This window comes from Alternaria postmessia (assembly GCF_024291825.1).
Source record: "Alternaria postmessia strain BMP 2775 chromosome Unknown scaffold_103, whole genome shotgun sequence".
Lineage (NCBI taxonomy): Eukaryota > Fungi > Ascomycota > Dothideomycetes > Pleosporales > Pleosporaceae > Alternaria > Alternaria postmessia.
In genome coordinates, this window is record NW_026260176.1 from 1 (window position 1) to 19,966 (window position 19,966).

General features: G+C 47.6%; 4 protein-coding genes across 4 annotated transcripts; 2 read left to right on the forward strand and 2 right to left on the reverse strand.

Annotated features, from left to right (window-relative positions):
• Nucleotides 1–6,341: 6,341 nt before the first annotated feature.
• On the forward strand, nucleotides 6,342–7,559 carry CKI1_2 (bifunctional choline kinase/ethanolamine kinase cki1; the record flags this gene model as incomplete). Its single annotated transcript, XM_051736069.1, has 4 exons — nucleotides 6,342–6,546; nucleotides 6,773–6,921; nucleotides 6,972–7,312; nucleotides 7,421–7,559. The coding sequence occupies 4 exons, from the start codon at nucleotides 6,342–6,344 to the stop codon at nucleotides 7,557–7,559; spliced, it is 834 nt and encodes a 277-aa protein (XP_051584143.1).
• A 2,635-nt stretch (nucleotides 7,560–10,194) lies between these two features.
• J4E82_009849 (uncharacterized protein) lies at nucleotides 10,195–11,763 on the reverse strand (the record flags this gene model as incomplete). Its single annotated transcript, XM_051736070.1, has 2 exons — nucleotides 10,195–11,039; nucleotides 11,508–11,763. 2 exons carry the CDS (start codon nucleotides 11,761–11,763, stop codon nucleotides 10,195–10,197), a joined length of 1,101 nt encoding a protein of 366 aa, XP_051584144.1.
• Nucleotides 11,764–16,283: 4,520 nt separating this feature from the next.
• J4E82_009850 (uncharacterized protein) lies at nucleotides 16,284–17,155 on the reverse strand (the record flags this gene model as incomplete). Its single annotated transcript, XM_051736071.1, has 2 exons — nucleotides 16,284–16,887; nucleotides 16,938–17,155. 2 exons carry the CDS (start codon nucleotides 17,153–17,155, stop codon nucleotides 16,284–16,286), a joined length of 822 nt encoding a protein of 273 aa, XP_051584145.1.
• A 923-nt stretch (nucleotides 17,156–18,078) lies between these two features.
• J4E82_009851 (uncharacterized protein) lies at nucleotides 18,079–19,770 on the forward strand (the record flags this gene model as incomplete). The annotated part of the gene is made up of 1 exon (XM_051736072.1): nucleotides 18,079–19,770. One exon carries the CDS (start codon nucleotides 18,079–18,081, stop codon nucleotides 19,768–19,770), a length of 1,692 nt encoding a protein of 563 aa, XP_051584146.1.
• Nucleotides 19,771–19,966: the final 196 nt, after the last annotated feature.

The window sequence follows — 19,966 nt, forward strand, 5'->3', positions numbered from 1 at the left end:
TTGGTTACAACGATAACTCTTTTCCACCTGATCATTCCATACGATACCTCACGGACTACCGCTTTAGTCTACCTCGCCTTAGTACGGACCGAGCCTAGAGAAGTATAGCCTAACCCCGTGTAACATAGCACTGCCACTCTACGCCCACGTTCAGCTAGGTTCCTTTAGTCACACTAGACAAGCGGCGTAGAAACAGTATAGAAAAGTTTGCGTAGCCGCAATAATTTTAAAACAGTACAGTTTTTATTAGTGTACGTTAGATTTAAGGTGCTGCTGCTAGGGTCTACTCCTTAGCGCTTCCCATTCGTATCTTCTGTCCTCTGTATAGTATAAAAAGATCTAGTTATAGAGTAAACCTAAGTAGAATAGGTTGCATACTCCCCTAAGCACATTTTGCCCCTTTAAACCTACTTAGCAGTAGCCGTGACTAGTGACTTCTTATCCTCTCTAAGCTCTACTGTCGCTGTTAAATCACCCTTAATAGCTCTTGTATTTTTCAGCCAGGGCGCTTTTAGTCTAGGCAAGGAGGCGACAATAATAGCTAGAGTCAGCTCGACTATGCTTAGGATATCTGTGTAGCGTCGAGTCAGCACACAAATTTTAGTGGTACAGTAATGGTTGTCAAACCTACAGACAAGATTCTCCTAGCCTGTCCTAACTTTAAGGCAGATAAAGCGAACGATGCCTGTAACTATAGGAAGTGTTCCTATAGCAAGGGTTAGAACGACTGCAGTAGATGTCTCGAGGATTCCTTAGACGAGGAGGGTCGTTAGGAGCACGTAGATAGCTAGATAGCAAGTCAAGCCGAGCGCGAAGTTAAGGATAAAAGGCTCCTAAGCATAGAACACAGAACATGCACCTTCTTCTTAAGACCACTGCACAGAGATGTCTTTGCCGCAGAAGAAGGTGTCGTTGAAGAGACTCGTCAGATAGCAGACAACGACGAAGGCAGTCACGAACAACAAGAGTTTCTGCACTGTTTAGTAACAGTTAAGGTTAAAGAAGGACTAGTAGAAAGCCAGCATGCTAAGCTTAGGCAGGCCCAGTCCAAAATTATAAAAATAGTTCGAGGCGAAGGAGATCTTTAAGCTGTCAGCAGCTATTCTCAGAGAACCACGCGGCTGATCTGTAGCGATTTGCGCCGTAACAGAAGGTTAGCGACGGGAGCCTGTGTCCTCCAAACAGCGCGTACCTTGTATAGTCTTTCGGAAGCCTAATAGTCGTCTAATACGCCTATCTAAAAAGTGAGGGTGTCGCAGATAATCAGACCCAAAGCATCAAGGACAGACGCTATCAGCAAAATCTCAGACCAGTTTAGTCTCTTGCGGTGGAAATAAACGTGCGCGTAGATGCGCAAAGCAACAAAAGCGCAGGCGACAACCAGGAAAGTCTATTCTACGACCTAGAGAGTCTCGTCCGTTAGCATTGCTATGTCCAACAGGATTGTACCAGCAACTTACCATGCAGTCTCTACCGCCAATAAAGAATGCTATTGTAGAAAGCAGTGCTGTTGCGACTAACGTGTTGCTAGCGATGTCTTTAAACAAAATACTATAATATTATCTTGCAAGATCTGCGACCCCAGAAGTCATAGCTAAGCATCATTAGGTCTAGGCGTAGTTGCCCGCGTAGTTCCCTGGGTGGTTCCCCGTGTGGTCAAGCCACAGCGTCTTGGGTGAATCTCACGTCTGCATGGTGCTCGGATCCACGATAGCGGGCAAAACAGCCGGCATGTGCAGCCATAGGAGACACTGTCGGTTTCCGGGCTAGACTGTAGCGCATCTGGTGGGAGACTATAAGAGCCCGAGTCCGCGTATAGATCCGTAACCTCAGGCACAAATCAGCCGAGACACTGTCCACACCATACAATTTCAGAACATAAAGAACATAAAGAACTCTGCGTACTTGCTGATTCTGTCGGGTCTGCTTAGAGTCATCGCTAGTAAGTAAGCCCCAGCGGCTGAGATCGCCCGGCGCTGACGTCTTCTAGATCCTTGTGCGCAAACAGATCCCACTCCAGATCTGGGGTATGACGAACTCTGGCGCCTCCAGCACGAGTTCTACGAGCGATGGATAACACCCAACAATGTGAAAGAAGCGGAATCGATTAACTCGACTATATTCTCTAAAGACGTAAGCCTATCACTCTCGCACTAAGACGCTTGTATTGATCACTTGAAGATTCTAGGGCGCGTCTCCGACACGCGCACCTTCGCAGGCCGCGAGCTCAATACCGAGTACATCTTCGGGCTTTTTATGCCCTCAGATTCCCTGTCTATCATCGGCAATCTAATGGAATACGAAGTGATTTAGTTTGCGGCGGTCTAGAATATTGCTTCGGCAACTACGCGCGTCAATTTTACTTTCCCAGCGTTTAACAATATTTCCCTTCTAGTAGTGATTAACACATAGATGACTTAGAACTCGGCTCGCGAAATGACGCAATATGACGTTGTGTTCAAGTGGTTCAGCAACCTCTTCTAGACTCTCATCCTAAGCTTAGGCGGGTCTTTTAAGGAGGCTAGCGCCAAGACAGTAGACAAGATCGCAACATTAATATGCAACTCGCATGCAAGACACTGCAGCGGCAAGAACGCATAATACGACTCCTGGGAGGATTGCTATAGTTTTCTAACGAAAGGAATACGGGTGGGACAGAGCTTTGAGCTAGGCACGAACACGCTCATGTGCCGTAGTGTACACGAGCTCATGGTCAAGTATCGGCCTGAAGTTCACTGTAGCCACATCGGGCCTACAGGAGGAGGGGAGTGTGATGACGCGCTCACGTACGTCGAGAAAGTGGACGAGCGACTCGATGCGAACTCGCCGTAGATTGCTGAGAGATTGTAGAGACTTACTGCTAGAGGCCTGCGGGTGGGCTTCATCTGCACGACTCTCTGTTAGTTTGTAATAGTTTCTGCTCGTGCGTAAGGCTAGCTCACTCCGACTGTAACTGCTTTCGAACTACGTTGTCTTAGATCAGGGTCCTTGAAAACACGAACAGCGTTTGCATGCACTTGACCTAAATCATGTTCTGTACTCCTCTAGTGGCTTTCAGGCGACGGTCGCCCACATACGGCGAGCCTCTGCTAGCGAGAGCACGACTCTATACATCCTGCCTACGCTGCGCAGACTCCGCTCAGCCAAGAACGATCTCTCACTCATCCTGCGCGACCAGCTTCGGAAGCCTCACTTCTTCAGTATCCGCAGTGGGCAGCTGCGTGAGATGTTCGGTCATGTCAATACCCATGCAAGAGTAAGAGAACCGCACGTCCACTTGCAGCGATAACTAGGATCAGGTTCTAGTTCTCGCCTATAGCTTCTCGTCAGCACAAAGTCATCTTACGAGCTACCTACTCGGCTTTAATCGTTAAGTTGCACACGACCCTAGCACACAATCGACTAAGATCCTAATTATGCCTTTGTAGCACGGCTACGCTATCTATCTATTATTAGCTGCGCCATGTTCTTTAACATCACAATCGCTGTCACTAGTGCTAAGAGCAAGTAAAACAGTATAAAACTACAGACTAATTCGAGTATGTTTCACAACGCAGATCCTAATTACATACACTACCTTCCCGCTGTCGTATCTATCTAGCTAAGGTACAGGCTCGCTTTCCTACAGCAACTAGTTGGCCTGCAGTCTAAAAGCAGAAACAACAACGATTAACAGAGTCATCTCGAGCATGCTAAAGATATCTATGCAGACCAATTAGTTAATTTGACCCCGCTTCTTCCTCTAAGGGAAGGCTTACAAATTAGGTTTTCTTTGCGAGCGCCTATTATTAGGCATAGGAAGCGAAAGACACTAGAGGCTATCGCGAGAGCACCCAAGACGAAGATCACGAGAAGTCTAGTAGACTCTCGAAGTGCGTGCTGCGATAGCGGGAGCAACAGCTATGCATAGATAACAACATAGCACGCTAGGCTGAGTGCAAAATTAAAGAGGAAAGGCGTCTGGGCATAAAACACAGAGCATGCATCGTCTGCCTAGGACTACTGTACCAACACATTCTTACTACAGTAGAACGTGTTGCTAAAAAGTATAGCTAAGTAGCAAGCAGTAACAAAGAGACCGATAGCGGATAGCAAATTGCGTATAGCTCAGCGATCTTCGCGAGCAAAGAAGTTCCAGTAAAAGGCGAGCATGCTAGCCTTTAGGAAGCCCATGCCAAAATCGTAGAAATAATTTAAAGCAAACAGTATCTGTGCTTGTAAGCAGCCTGATCTTAGACTTAGTCTGGTTCGTAACAGCAATATAAATCTCTAGACGAGGAGCATTAGGACGAAAACTCACCTTAGACAATTTCTAGGATCTCACATGTCTATCTAACGCGCCCGTTTAGTATATAAGTGTGTCGCAGATAACTAGAGCTAGGGCATTAGCCGCAGAGACAATTAACAAACAGTTAGCTAGGTTCAGCCTCTTGCGGAGACGAGATAGACGACTGTAGATACGCACAGCGACGGCTGCATAAACAACGACAAGAAGGATCTATTCTAAGATCTGTTTTACTTCTAGTTATTTCTTGTCGTCCTTCTCTAACTAGAGAATACAAAGATTTATTAGTTACTCACTATGCAGTGTTCTCCACTTATAGCATCTGTCATTCTAACTATGTGCAGGCCTAGATATAACGCAGTTCCTAGTGCGCGTGTTAAGAGATAAGGATAGTATGTGCTAGCGGCAACGCGGAACAGGGCAAGTTAGTAGTATAGACAGCAAGTTGTGAGCATATAGTATCTTGCGAGTGGGAAAGTGCTTCTAGCTAGTTAAGGAAGAAGTCGCGTTGCTGCGTTATAGTTATCGCATTTGGTGCAGACGGCCGTAGTACATTGCCGCCGCTATTTCTATCGCGCGTGCCCGACTTGCACAAACCGAGTCCGCGCTGCCCGACCTAGATCTTATCTAGACCCTTATGCGTCCTGGTCGAAGACGACGAGATGCTGGGACAGGCGCCAAACCACAAACCACTTAGGATGCTGGGTCTGCTCGCAAGTAAGACCAGATTCGTCGCCCTGCACCACAAGTGGTATCCTTAGTGCATAACGTTGGATGCGAGTTTCAGCGATGGCATGGCAAACGCGCGCCGACTGGACTTAACGGTCTCAACAGATTGTAATAGGTCTTTGCATAAACTGAAGAGGTGGGGCCACTGTCCGCTGTCGATAGCGGATGGCTAAGCCCATTATTATAGAGGCAGACTGGTGCACGCGCGCTAAGGCGCGCGTTTAGGAGAAACTGTTCCGACTTTAGGTGCATTTGACGGAGGGCGTCCCTTCCCTATCGATAAGACTGTACTAGTTGCATCGACGCCGAGGGTTTATCCCGATCTTTCTGCAGACCTGCAAATGCGCCTCCAGTCCATCTGTGTCTCACATCATTGCATCGACGATGATCAGATACAGTCACCGTGGATCGCACTGATGTCACGTCAGCGCTTCTGTTGCTATCGATGTCGTTCCAGTCTCTTCTAGCTCGCTCAAGTGCACCGCTATCGAATGGGTCCTGCAAACTGTTAGGTTTTGATAGGTACAATAGGACATAGTGCGTAGGTTAGCTGTAGAAATAAGGTAACCGTGTCGTCTTACTTAGACGAATCGCTATCGAGAAACGATTATCTGTGACTACACTGCAAACTCCAGGCTCAGCGATCTCACCCCTGACACAAACGAAGCTGTAGTGTGGCGAGCTAACAGGGTATACATTTTTGGTCTGCACAGTACCAATATTTAGAGCAGTCACTCAATTCTAGATTCTTTGGACTTGCTTAGAATGCTAGACTTAGTTTCTACACTCCTAGCAGGGTAGCACATCAAACATGGAGAGAACAGCTTTACACTGATGTTCCTGGCACGCTCATAAGCCCCGAAAGCGTGCTGATGTATGTAATGTAGAGCATTACGGATGATTCCACGTGCATCGAAAACACTATATTTATCTCTAAGCAATGGTGTCCTACGCAAATGAGAGATGGTGGGGCCGTTTAACCTATGCTCTGATCTATGTTGTGGGTCGCATAGCCACGTTTGTTCTGCTCTCATTTTAAATCCTAGGTCTTTCATACGCAGGTTAGTCATGCTCTAGTTATTACTTGTATTCGCAACACAGCGTTCTTTAGATATTTCGCTCCGCCGCTCGCTGAGAATTTTCCTTCATCTAATACTAAATCGCATAGACCCGCTCAAGCCGATGCTAGAGGGTATTAGCTGGCTTATGGGATTCAAGCGACAACCAGAGACGCCTTTGGACCTCGATCGATCAGCGCCTCGCAATCTACCTACATTTCTCATCTGACCTTCAGCTATTTTACCGAAAACCTCCCATCTTAGTCGCGATGGTGAACACGAGTACCTACACTGATATCGTCGGCAAACATTACGGTATCGGCAAGCAGATTGGCGAGGGTTCCTTTGGCATTGTTTTCGAAGGGATCAACCTGCTCAACCATCAGCAGGTTGCTATTAAGTTCGAGCTGCACAAGAGTAAAGCTGCCCAGCTGCGCAACAAGTATCGCATGTACAAGGCCCTCATAGGCTGTGGTAAGCTCTTTCGTCTTTGCTATTAATCATTCCCACATCGCTTGTTTGAGAGAATCAAAGCACTGCCTTTGTGTGGGAGATTACATTGGCATACATCTATACGTGCGAATCATAACGTACAATGAGGATGTTCTGTACTGTGTGCGATGGTGGTATTCCCATGTCCTGGTTGTCACCTATCAGGTAGCTATTCAAGCATCCTAGGAATTGAACTGATATGATGTAGCGGGGATTCCCAATATGTATTACTTCGGCCAGGAAGGCATGCACAACATCCTGATTATCGACTTGCTTGGGCCTAGCTTAGAGGATCTGTTCAGCCACTGCAAAAGGACTTTCACAGTCAAAACTGTGGTCATGGTTGGCAAACAAATGGTGTGTATATATATCGGTCCCACTACATTCCTAGTCTAATGTATCGATAGTTGTCGAGAGTACAGGAAATTCACGAGAACAACATCATCCACCGCGACATTAAGCCAGAGAACTTTCTCGTTAGCCGGCAGGGATCTGCAAGCGCAAATTCGATCTATGTTGTTGACTTCGGCATAGCAAAGCTGTACCGCGACCCTATAACGAAGCAACACATTCCGTACAGGGAGCGCAAGTCTTACACTGGTACAGCTCGTTACATAAGTACGAATGCACATCTTAGACGCGAGCAGTCTCGTAGAGATGATCTGGAGGCTCTAGGTCATGTTCTCATATACTTCCTCCTAGGTAGTCTTCCATGGCAAGGCCTCAAAGCTACTACCAACGAGCAGAAGTATGTGAAGATCGGGGAAATGAAGTAAAGAATGCCCGTCGAATACATTTGTGACGGCCTTCCTAGTAGGTTTCATTACCTGCGTTTCTACTGAACATAGCTGACAAGAATAGAAGAGTTCACCAAATACCTCAGCTACGTCCGCAGCCTAGGCTTTGAAGATGCACCTGACTACGACTACCTGCGCGGACTACTCACCAAAGCACTGAGAAACGCTGGCAAACTTGAAGACAATGAATACGACTAGGTGGATTTGAACGATAGAAGAGGCCAGGAAATGATTAGTGTCAAGTCCATGGCTCTCCCACAGGCACACCTACCATACGTCCACCACGACACCCCCACCGCAGTCGCCCTTCATGAGCAGGTGCGTCTTCCCGCCAAGCAGAATCACCGGTTCGATCCACTTTCAGATCCTACAACAACGCGATTTGTACCCGTAAGAGAGCGGGACCAAACAGCGTCGTGCCAGGCTCAGTTTCAGCAGAGCCAACTGAATCTGGACCAGACCCAACACTGCGCTCATTCGTCACAGAGTATAAACGCTCACCGACTACGACGGGGACAGGAACCTGGAACAGAGGGTTTCATGCAGCGGCTCTCTAGGCTACTGTGCTGCAACTGCAGCCGATAGCAGGCTTACTGGTTCACCCGATGTGGTGCATATTTCCTTTCGTGCTGCAACTTGTTCATAAGTGAAACTTGATGCTGAAGCCTTTTCACTTTCTAGTCAAGATTTACCAACACAGATTGCTTTGCTGTAAGCACTAGTGACGCTACTACCAGGGATGCGTGCTCTAGTAATCACATGCACCACTTGGGTTATACCATGTGGTAGTAGTTCAGGTTTCAATATCAGCCCGGGCTATGCAAGGATTTAGAGATAAATAATCAAGACCTTTCGTTCCAATTGCACAAGCTGACCTGCTCAAGAGTACTTTCAGCAACACCGTAACATGCTACCATCATTCCAATTCGACATGCGTTCCAGAGTCCCACCAGAAACCTCTAGGACAACAGTAGGACAGCCACACGATTAAATATTAGGTTGTTGTTCTGTCGCCCCGACGATCTAGGAAAGCATTCATCCTTCTTCCTCGGATGCGTCAGAAAACTCAGCTCCAGGCCTCATCATACTCATGACGTGGACTGGCGCCTATGGCCAACATATCTCCAAATATATCTCGGCATATGCAAGCATATTCCTAACGTCCCGCGTTCTCATCATCACCACGTCAGCAAAGGACATTGTCTAGAGAAGTTCTACCTACAAGCAAAAGCGCCTTTAACTAGCAATTAAGTACATAACACACCTATATGAATGTCCACAAATACAAAAACGTAGTACCTTGCTTCACATCTTCTCAGAAGGAGGTGCCAACAAAGCCTGCAAGCTTGCAATAGCATATCATGCCGTCACCAGCACGCAACTTCCTGTTTCAGTGATGTGCCTAGACAGCACCCCTGGCCATCCACGTTTCCTTCGGCTTTGCTCTGCCCTGGCAAAATCGTTCCCTCCGATACCCTTCCTGGAGCAATTCGCCACAGCAATCGCGGTCGTTGTGTTGGGACTAGCATGGGCCGCGTATCACGTCTTCATAGGGTATGAGAACAACCCTGTCTCGCGTTCAAGGAAACAGCTTCTCGACCCAAGCCTGTTTGCTGTCACGATTCCTAGATGCTATCTCTACTTGAAGAGCGATGCCCTAGTTGCATGGAAAGACATATACGAGCATAGGAGCGATTTAATCAAGCGTCATGGATGTGTGACGGAGAGTATCTTTAAAGACTCTGAACACGTGTCTCATGCAAAGACTGAACCAAAACAGTACTAGGACACTGTGAGAACTGTCTAGATTCACAGCCAGAAGATACATAAAGACATCGACACAAAACCCACACATAGAAATCCTCACATATCCGAACCATGTTTGTAGACGCGATCATCACAGATCTAGACCTTCTAGCGGAGGTAATGCCCGCAAATATAGCTCGAGAGCGAGAGATTAAGAGCCATAGCGCATCTATCTAAAACAATTCTCCCGCTAGGCCGTACATGTGCTCGACCAGGCCCAGATGCTGACATCTATTATCTCATATTTGTACATAACATGCCAGTGTCTTGTACGTGCAAGAAGGTGCAACATTAGTCGCCGATGTACTTCGATATAGTACTTGCAAGGAAGTAACGACTGCAGGACGGATAAACAATTCGTTATTCAATACACTACATCTCCAGCTGCAACAGGATAACACGAAGGCTAGATATTCACAAATAGTTCCAATGACGATTGCAACCCCAACCTAATTCTTAAGAAAGGCTCGAGCAGTGCAGGGCTGACGCAGTACGACAGTGTGACCCAGTACACACGACGGACTCAATGGCTAGTTTCGACTGCACCATCAGGACAGGTGGCCTTGTTGTGTCCTGTCTTTCTGCATTTTATGCACCGCCGTTTGCCAGTAGTTCTTCGCCTCCCTCCCTTACATCTTCTCACCTTAGTCCGTACCCCAGCATCTAAAGAATCATTCAAATACTCTCTGTCTCCACACGACAAGTTCTCGACATCTTAAGATAGCTTTCTTTTGTGTACCTTACATGTGGACGCAGCCTTAACCGGCATCTCGATCATAGGATGTAATACAGAAGCCCGGTCATCTGGAATCCGGCTGCTTGATAGGCTCCGGCAGACTTCTCCTTCAGTGGCGTTGATGATCGAATGTTGGCTCCTCACACGATCCCAGTACTCTTCGATGACTTCTGGACATTTATAGAAGTGTTTCTTAGGCTCCCACGTTATTTCTTCTTCAGGGTATCCTTTCTATTTAACTTTAAATTAGCGTTGACCATTACGCTCCCTGTGTTTCACTATTCGCTCAACCTAGTATTCGTCTTTTTCGTCTTCTTCGTCTTCACTAAGCGCTGTTGGCTCTTCCTCGGAATCATTAGCGAGCTTGATCTCACATAAGATGCGGCTGCTTAATGGGCTCCGGCAGACTTCTCCTTCAGTGGCGTTGATGGTCGAATGTTGGCTCCTCACACGATCCCAGTACTCTTCGATGACTTCTGGACATTTATCGAAGTAGCTCTCACCATCCCACCTCGTCTCGTCTTTAGGACATCCCTGCTTTTTGAAGCCATAGCGCTTCTCACCATTCCATTCTTGGTGTTCCGTGATTTCAACTCGGAATCGATGTCTTTCGTCTCCACCTAACTCTCCTAATTCTCTCATGATTTGATTCAGATCAAGGTTACTCCGTCCGCCTTCATCTCTTGTGTCGGTCAACTTGAAAGCAACACGCTGGTCTGCTGCTTCCGAATGTGAATCTGATCCGTCGATCGAATGAAGCCGCTCTTGTCTAACCGCTGACTCTGATACGTTCTCAGCAGGGCTACATACGCCAAAAGCCGAGGTTTCGGGGGAGCCTTTAGGTTCTCTGTCGCAGTCAAATCCGGAACCCGGTAGGTGCGCGTCTGCGGTCGATGCAGCTGTCAGTTCGGCTGTGTCTGAGGCCGTACAGGCTTCCAAAGGACCATGGTTCCGATTCAATTGCGATCCGCAATCTAGGTCCTTTGCGTCATGAATCAATATATCAGGGGAGGAGGGCAATTGCTCGCCTGGTTCTGATGGTTTTCCGGTCGCTGCGCCATCAAAACTTCCAGGGCTTGGCACGTCAATCGCTGTATCTGAGGTCAGAAGTTTCAGGATGTACTTCTCGACTGGTACTTACTACGGCTATGTGTACTGTTCATATGGGAGGCGGATGTTCCAATGTTTTCCTGCTCCTCAAGTATCAACCGCAATTGATCTCCTTCGCTAAACGAACTCCGTTGAGTCTCTGAGTAAGGTTGTTGCCTTCCGAAATCGTGGTTGGCGAATGACGAATTGTAATCACCAGTGGTCGCAACATCTTCCACAGTGAGCATGCAATGTGCTGTTGAGATTAGTACGAAATCTAGTCTTATCCTAACAGACCCACCTAAAGTACTGTTAACTGGACACAACTCTGTCGCTGAATTTGTTCTTAAGGTATTCGCGATATTTTGCTCTCCTTCTACAATAGCGACATCATCCTTGGCTTCGCATCCATCTGTCTTTCGATAGAGAGCAGCGACGTCGAGATAAATGCCTACATCAGTAAGTTCAAGTCAGTTAAGAATCAACATATTAGAATATGCATCAGTATACAGTACCTTGATCATTGAGAGTAACTGTGGCACCTGCTGTCGCAATCGAAACGGGTGCAGGCAATAGAGTAATCTTTTGTTGGAGGATATCGGCAACCTTGTTTTCTGTACAGTTTACGGATGGCCCCTTGTCGCCTAGCTTGTTCTCCGCTGCTTTATTCTTCTGTTTCCGCTTTGTAGTGTTTACTTTTCGAGGGCGGATTGATGATGGGATGAAGGCGCGGAAGCCATCGTCAGATGCACGGCTAGGTATAGAAAACATTCTGCAGAAGCCTTGACTATCTTCTTACAAGTTGAACGAGAAAGACTAGTGCTCCTGTCAACAACTTCTTTTCCCTCTTAATACCAAGGCCAAGACGGCTGTTCTATGAACGCACATGCTCTGCATGAATAATACCCCTGAATCAATAGAGCTGAGTGAAGCCAGGTATCGTGGCTTAAATTGTAGCATAATGTGAGCTACAGATAAATTAGCTCGAAGAGGCTATAGAGCCCGGCTGCACTGATGCTGATGCTTCCTTGCGTTCAAACTAGCCAATTATTGAGCCTTCTTACAGCCAGTATAGAGTAAGGATTATTAGTATTCCAGCTGCGCTAGGATTAGGAACCTTGAGGGGGCGGTTTGTTGAGAAGGTGTCTCTTAATAACTAGCCTATCGGCTCGCGAAATATAGTTGCTTGCATGAAATGAGGCTAACAGTTCATTTCTCGGACTCAGTCTGCCGTGTTCCATGTTGTCGTCTCCCTAGGCTATGAGTGATGTTGGCCACTCATAGCCCGATCGATGTTATTGTTGTGCTTCGACTGGCCACTTCCTCGGGCGGAGCCAGCTAAAAGTAGTATTAACTATTAGCTTTTGGTTTAGTGTCTGTAAAAGCCAAGTTCCATGCACCTACCCGCACGCAGAGTTCTGCATGAAAGTCATGCTTAATCAGTCCAGTCAATCCGACAGCAGGGGCAGGCTGTGATGTGAGCACAAAACGCGCTAGCCTGATGGTCTATTCAAGCTTAGACAGCCGTAAGGCGTGCTTCGAGGCTTCGAATTGTGAGCAGTTTCAAATCCCGATCCCGTACAGGTTGGAAGAGAGACAGATTTCATGGGAGTATGTCATATACGAGAGCGATAAATTGTCAGATCGGACTGCTCATGAAAGAGCAAGGACAGCCACTTTGTCAATGAGTACGATAGTTGACACTAGAACAAAAGCTGTGACTAAAGACCTAGATAGGGGCAAATATAGTAAGGGCTAGTTAGGCACAGCGCTAGGTCTGTGTGTGGATGTAAATACTAATGTGCGACGATAGTGTCTCAAAAGAAATTTGTCTGAGACAAGCAGAGCTGGATCAGGCGATGGCATCCAGTGCGAAAGGGCGGGAATAGAGAGATATAGCTGTCTGATGTAAGAAGATAACGGGGGCCATTAGCCTTTTGTGGTAGGAGTCGGATTACCCGAACAGGACGCAACCATTTCCTGATTTAGGGCTACTATTTCCTAATGCATGCTTTCCATAACAAAGATTACTAGAAGAAGTTTAAACTTAAGAGATATAAAAATAAAGCTTTAACAGTATAAGAAGAAGACAGAACTAGAAGTTTTATTTTTGTAACGCTCTAGGAAGTTAATAAAGGGGACTTAAGTACTTTGCTAGCGAAGGAGCTATAGCTAGAGTTAGTGCTATAGGCTGTAAGAGTAGGTTACAAATATGCTTGCACCTTTGCAGCTGTATCTTAGACAGCAACAGAATTAGGACTCTTAATACATACGCTAACAGAAGTAGGAAATCTAAAGAGCAAGTTGCCTCTAGCCTCTCTTAGCAAGATTAGAGAGGTTTTGCGGCAAATCGCCCTCTAGAAACAATATTACAAACCGCTAGAATCGGCTACAAAGACGCTGTTGGATTGTTTAAGAAAGTAAAGATTTAAAATCCGAAAGTAAATCTGCACAAAATAGCTTCTTTTAATTTTCTATACCTAGCTTTATTACTATACTATCTAGCCTTAATTCTACTACTTTAATCCTACTCCTCGTTCCTTATCGCTTTCTTATCGCTACTAACAAAACAGCTTAATTGCAGTACAATTAAGGACATCCTCTAGGGTAGGCTTCTTTCGATTTGTCCGTAGCCGCGCAAGCGCAGCAGCCTTCGGACGAGGACATCAAGGCACTCAACAAGCGCCTCAAATAGCAGATAGAGAATATCGACCGTGGTCTACGCTATGTACCTGTTGATCTCATCAACGCCAAACTGATGGTATTTGTGGACGGATCATTTGCAAACAACAAGGACCTCAGTTCGCAGCTAGGCTTCGTATTGATGCTCGTCAACGAGTCTACAGACGTCGACAATACGTTCTCAATCCGCGGCAACGTAATACACTATAGCTCGACGAAGTGTAAGCGCGTTACACGGAGCGTGCTCGCCTCCGAGATCTATGGCATGGTCAACGGCTTCGACATCGCCATCGCCATCGCAACCACCTTGAGGATGATCACAGAACGCCTCGGAATACCTGTTATTCCCTTAGTTATCTGCACCGATTCGTACTCCCTGTACGAATGTCTTGTGAAGCTCGGGACGACAAAGGAAAAGCGCCTTATGATCGATATCATGGCGCTACGCCAGTCATACGAGCGTCGCGAGATCACTGAGATTCGTTGGATCAATGGCGAAGACAACCCTGCAGACTCCTTCACCAAGACATCACCAAATCGCGCCCTTGAACGATTCGTCGACAGGAATGAGTCGACAGTCCGAGTCGAGGGCTGGGTACAGAGGCCAACAGGCTCTGATGTTTGATGCTTTTATACACAGTCACTACCGACATACACTATCGAAAAGAAAAGACTTCCAGTGTGGGAATCAATACGGATAGAGCCGTGTACTGTTGTTAGTTTGGTATGTACCGTTGTTAGTACGTACCGGGCCGAGCAACATCCGGAGGGGATCCGACACCTATATAGCAGAGATATCTTCGTAGAGAATAAGATCACCGATTATCCAAAACAGAATGCATTCATATTTACAGTTATTTCCTTTCACTAGTGAGCCTTCCAATAACACCAAATATCTGCAAATTAATTAAATATACAGCTTCAAAACACCAATCAAACAACCAAATACGGCGCGGTTGCCAAGCCTTCACCAGACAATCAAATACAGCAGGCGATATTTGATTGATTTGTTTGTTGCGGAGTCTGCAAACCCAGTGCCAACGTGGCAACATCTCCAGCTACCCGTACCACCGGACGCGTATCGAATTGACCAGAGACGCGAGCAATGAGCAGCTTCGAGAAATGTTTCCAGAGCGATTAGGCCCTGAGTTCGTATCAAGACTTCGTTGATCAGCCCTTTGCGGGGCTCATCGTCAGCTTCTTTGAATATCCCCGTCGCAGTCCTGAAGATGGCGCTTTCGTGCCCGATGCGGTCTATGACGAATGTAAACGGAACAGTCGAGACGACTTTACCCGCCTCCACCGCTGTGCCAACCGCATGCTCTACTGTCCTTGCGGCACTGCCTATGACAATTTGAGCGACCTGCCCCACTCCGTCAACAACACCCTCAAAAGTGTTGATGACTCCTCCAAGTAAGTTGGCCATTTGCCCAGAATAATCCAAAGTGAATTGCAAAAGGTAGTCGTGTGAAACTCTGCTAGAATCACCGCGCGATGGTTCTAGAAGGGGTTGAAAAGATGAAAGGCCTCAGGTTTTGAATCGTTCCTTCCGCCGCTTGGCTCCATACTCATCTTGCCATCTCATCCAAACGCCTGATGCAGGATATGAAACTGCCAGCCAGCCCAATGTCGAGCCAACTCGCCCTCCTACCTATGGGAGTAGGTCTTATGATCTTCTCAAGCCAACGGGAGCGACTTCTGCTCATGCTGTGCAAGTATGCAAGCATCTCAGACTTCAGCTCTACATCTCCATACATGTGATTGCGGGATTGAGTATGAGCTCTTCATACTAGTAGTGTATGATGGCTTGTTTCTGGGGTTAAAAAGAAATTCGAGGTGGCAGAGATACAGCAGATCATCGGCCATATGCTTTACCGGACATGACAGAGATGGCGCATTCTGGACTCGAAAGATGAGTAATCCAACATGATGAAGCCTTCATTGAAACTTACTTCCCTACGCTTTCACGTGCCAACGTAAATTCAAAGTGTTAGTGTAGCTTGCCGTTAGCCAGTGATTAAATGTGGTCTGACTTTATCTTGGTCGGGTCTGAGGACCATGCTTATCTAGACTGGTATTAGCGGCCTGGTTTTGCGCGCTATGCCAAGTAGCACCTGATCGGTCAATTCAGCCCTGGTGGCCAGCATAGCACGATGCTTTAAGCTACTTTAGTACATGGAACGCCCGCTTATCTGGCGTATGTTGTGTTACCCCCGATTCCTCTTTGCCTTGAGAAAACAGCAAAGCCACTGCCGTTACTGCACTGACTCCTACGTATGCCCATACAGCATTTAGGCAGAAATTGGGCTACAATTTGTATCGAGAAGCTCTCCGTAATGTTTTACTGCTGTCACGGTAACCGCCTGGTTGCCTGACACCTAGCATCTGCTGATTGGCTAAGCGCTGCCGAGGCGCTACGCGCACGAGCCACCACCACTGATGTACTTCGACCTGCGAATTTCTGTTCTGTTCCTTACGCAACGTCTTGTAAATGCGTGAGAACCGTACGTAGCGAATTCAATCAAGCTTCTGAAGCAAGCCTTGGCGTTCCCGCTCGTTGCCTCTCGTGACAACTGCAACCAAAGACGAGTAAACCCTAGTTCAACACACTAGGCAAAGAATACTGCAACAACAAGAGCAAATGCTGCTGTCGCAGAGCTTCTGTCCACTGCCTGTCGAGCCACCCCACTACCTGTCGGTCCGGATGTTGCCGCAGCTCCAGCACCTGCCACTGACGAGGGCGCCGGCGGAACATATGAGCTTGTTGGTTCTAGACGCGAGACTGTGCTGCTCGAAGCAGGAGACGTGCGACTTGCTGGTCCCGACTGGGCAGTTCTTCCACAGTATCGATTCGAATAAACAGCCGTTGGATCCAAGGTTTTCCTCAGACAGCTTTGGTTGGCATCAATGTCGCATCGCGACCCCCAATACAGCATGTCCTCGTTGCAGAGACAGCTGTTGAGATCTGTGCCTGGCGTATTGTACGCCGAATTGCACGAGGTCATGGCCACTGTTAAGCTGTCGCAATCCAATACATAGCTGAGACAGTCCTCTTGGTCGTATGCTGGTGGTTTTGTGACGACCATCGTTGTTGGCGAGAATGTAAGCACTTCTTGACACACTGTAGACCAGCTGTAGTAGAATCCGGTGGTTCCTTCGAAGAGGCCGTCGATCATTGAGTTGGGGAAGCAGTCCCACATTTGCTGGTGGCAGCTGAATCTTGTCAGCCTACGAGCAAGCTGCGGATCGTGTGGACTACTCACCCTGCCATATAATTCAACACGCTCTGCTGACAGTAACAGTCCGCCTGTGAGCTCGGGTTGTCTATATGGGCACACGACTTTTGCTTATCGAGCATCGAGGTACGGCTGCTCATTGTAACAACGGTATTCAAGCAGTTAGTAGGATCCAAGATCATGGACTCGGTGACTGATTGTGCCGCTGTCAGGGTCAAAAGATCGACCAGAATGATTATGATCATGGCGAAATTGTCGGGTTGGACTGCCATCCGGACGGATAAGTCCGCTCAGATGAGCTGTACTGGTACCCAGGTAGCCATAGCTCTCTAGTTTTATTTACTTTCATCAGCTGAGGTCGCCGAGCAAACTCCTCACCCTCTTCTCCAACGCTCGCCAACGTAGCGCCATTTCGCATCGCCTAAGTCTAGGCCTTTTGTATCCTTGATTTGTTTTTGCGGGAGAACGTGTCGTCGGCGTTCATATTCAGCTGATGAGACCCTGAATCGCTTTAGCGCCTCGCTTGGATCACGTGGCACTTGGCACATCAATCATTCGTTCTGTCCCGTCGAACGTTAGTCCATTACATCCTGAGCTTATCCACAAATGTACCCTATGCTTTATCCACAACACTTCAGTATTCACCCGGAAAGCCGCCGAACACGAGCCTTGGCCAAAGAGGAGAATGTCACATGTGCCTTGGCCAAAAGCTGAGAACCTAGCAGCCAATGAGTTGGACCTGGCCGAAGCCACTGTCAAACTATTCCAAAATGTGTTACATGTGCGTCCAGCTTGAAGAAGAAGACAAGATAACAATGGAAAGCAAGGCAAGATGCCAGTCCACTGCAATTGCCGCTCCAGGTAGCGTTCAACCTGCATCCCGACAACTTCTACTCTCAATATCACGAACGCACACTCTGCGTTGTCTTCCATCATGCCGCCCAAGCGAGTTCAATGGCGTTCCATCGTTCTTCGCCCCTGGGTAGTGTCTCTTCTTTTGTTCGCAGAAGTGAGTCTAATCTGTGCTATCGCAGCTCTTTGGGTTCTGTCGGAGGTACACACAGGCTTCGTGAACGTCGGCTTTCGAGGATCCGGCTCCGCAATTTTCAGCAAACAAGGCGCACTCGAGCGTGGTCAGCCCCTGCTATGGACAACTTTACCGTTCATTATGCTCACGCTCTATCGCCTCTTCCGTGAAGCTGTCGTCGGAGCTCTCGTTGTCGACGCACCGTTCGTCGAATTACACAAGTCCTCATCTGATCGGCCTACCAAGATACGAAAGTCGATATATCTTGATTATCGCACGTCACTCAGCATCGTAGCATGGTCCAAGGCTCTCAAGAATGGACATACATTTCTTGGCCTATGCATGCTGTTTTCCTTTGTGGTATCACTTGGGCTGGTACCGCTGGTTGGAGGTCTTTTCGCCGAAGGGGAAGAGCTTCCTGCGACCAACGCAATTTTCAGTCTAGGATCTATACTCGATAGGACTACAGATATCACCGTCGTCGACTATGGTCTCCTCTTTGACCTTGTTTCTGCCTCCTGGGTCCATACTGCTCCTTATCCTCCCGGAACCGACGGAAACTTTCCTCTTCCAAGCGTGGCACCCGTAGGAGATCTCAAGAACTATACCATCTCTTTACCGGCAACCACCTCTCAACTTTCCCTCGATTGTCAGGTCATCAGTGGCGCAGCATTTACCACAGACAAGGAGACGGAAAACATAAAAAATCGCCGTTTCTCCGCTACCGATCGCGATTGCTTGATCTCCGGAGACATTGCTGTCGGAAATAACAAAGATTCTTATTACCTCGGAGCGTTTTCCCAGCAGGACTGCCCTGACGTCGCTGGTCGCACACGATTGGTGCTCTTCTCTGTTCCAGTTGACTCATCTGATGGAATGCAAGATCCGACCCTAATATCCTGCATCCCGTCATACTGGACTGTCAATGGCACACTGGGCGTGGTTAGAACGACAGACTCCACGAACCGATCGGCAGAAACACCTTCTTTCTCAGAATCTTCTCGGAGCATCGAAGAACTTCCCGATATCAAACGCCAACAATTCGAAGAGGGCGTCGCTAAGGTACAATCCATCAACATAGGAAGCAAGGTTAACACACCGGATCGCCTCGCAGAACTGGTGGCTAGGTACATCGACAACCATGACTTGGAATTCGCAGAGGACAATTTGATCAAGGCTTCGAGCACTGTATACCCCGCTGTTTATACAATGCTCTGCCTAGACAAGTTCTACCCCACCTTAGCACAACCGATCCAGCAGGGGGGCGTTCTACACATACCTGAGAACCGATTACATGTTGTCGAGCCTGTGGCGATTGCCATGATCACCTTCCTCGTTATACTTGTTGTTGAGTCTATATACCTCATCGTTTACCTCCACAAGTATCCGAGTATACTTGCAGAAGAGCCCATTGGACTTGTCGGTGCTGCAAATTTGCTTCATAATAGTAACATTTCGCGTGTGATTGCAAAGTTCCATGAGGAGCCTAGATTCGACGGTCGACTTCGACGGCCACTGAAACAGGACGATAAGAAGCAGGACAAAACCAGTAAGAAGCAAGAGAAGGTTAACAGGAAGCAGAACAGGGCAGACAAGAAAGAGGAGAAGGAGAAGGTTTCAAACACGGATGACAGCCTGTTGGCCAGAAAATGTTGGGTAGAGCGAGAGCCCGACGCATGGGAACTGAAGATCCTAGTGGAACCCAGAGCTGTCGATGCCCCTTTCCCTGAACATGCATTCTCCGCATCTCAGAAAGACTCTGCTCTGCATGCAGCTCAGCCAACACGTTCTGACAGCGGGCAACCGACACAAAATGTAGCATCACTAGTTTAATCTGCTGGTTCATCTCATACTTTCGATATCATACCGATCCGGTTTGCTACAACTTTCCGGTACCAATGGACGCGGCTGCACAACAGCGATCACATTTCCGCGGTGGAAAGCAGCCTAGAATGGGAGACACGAGATATGAAGACGTTGATACGAGTAAACAGCCTCAGCTGAACTTGAGACACTTGGCAGCTGCCCT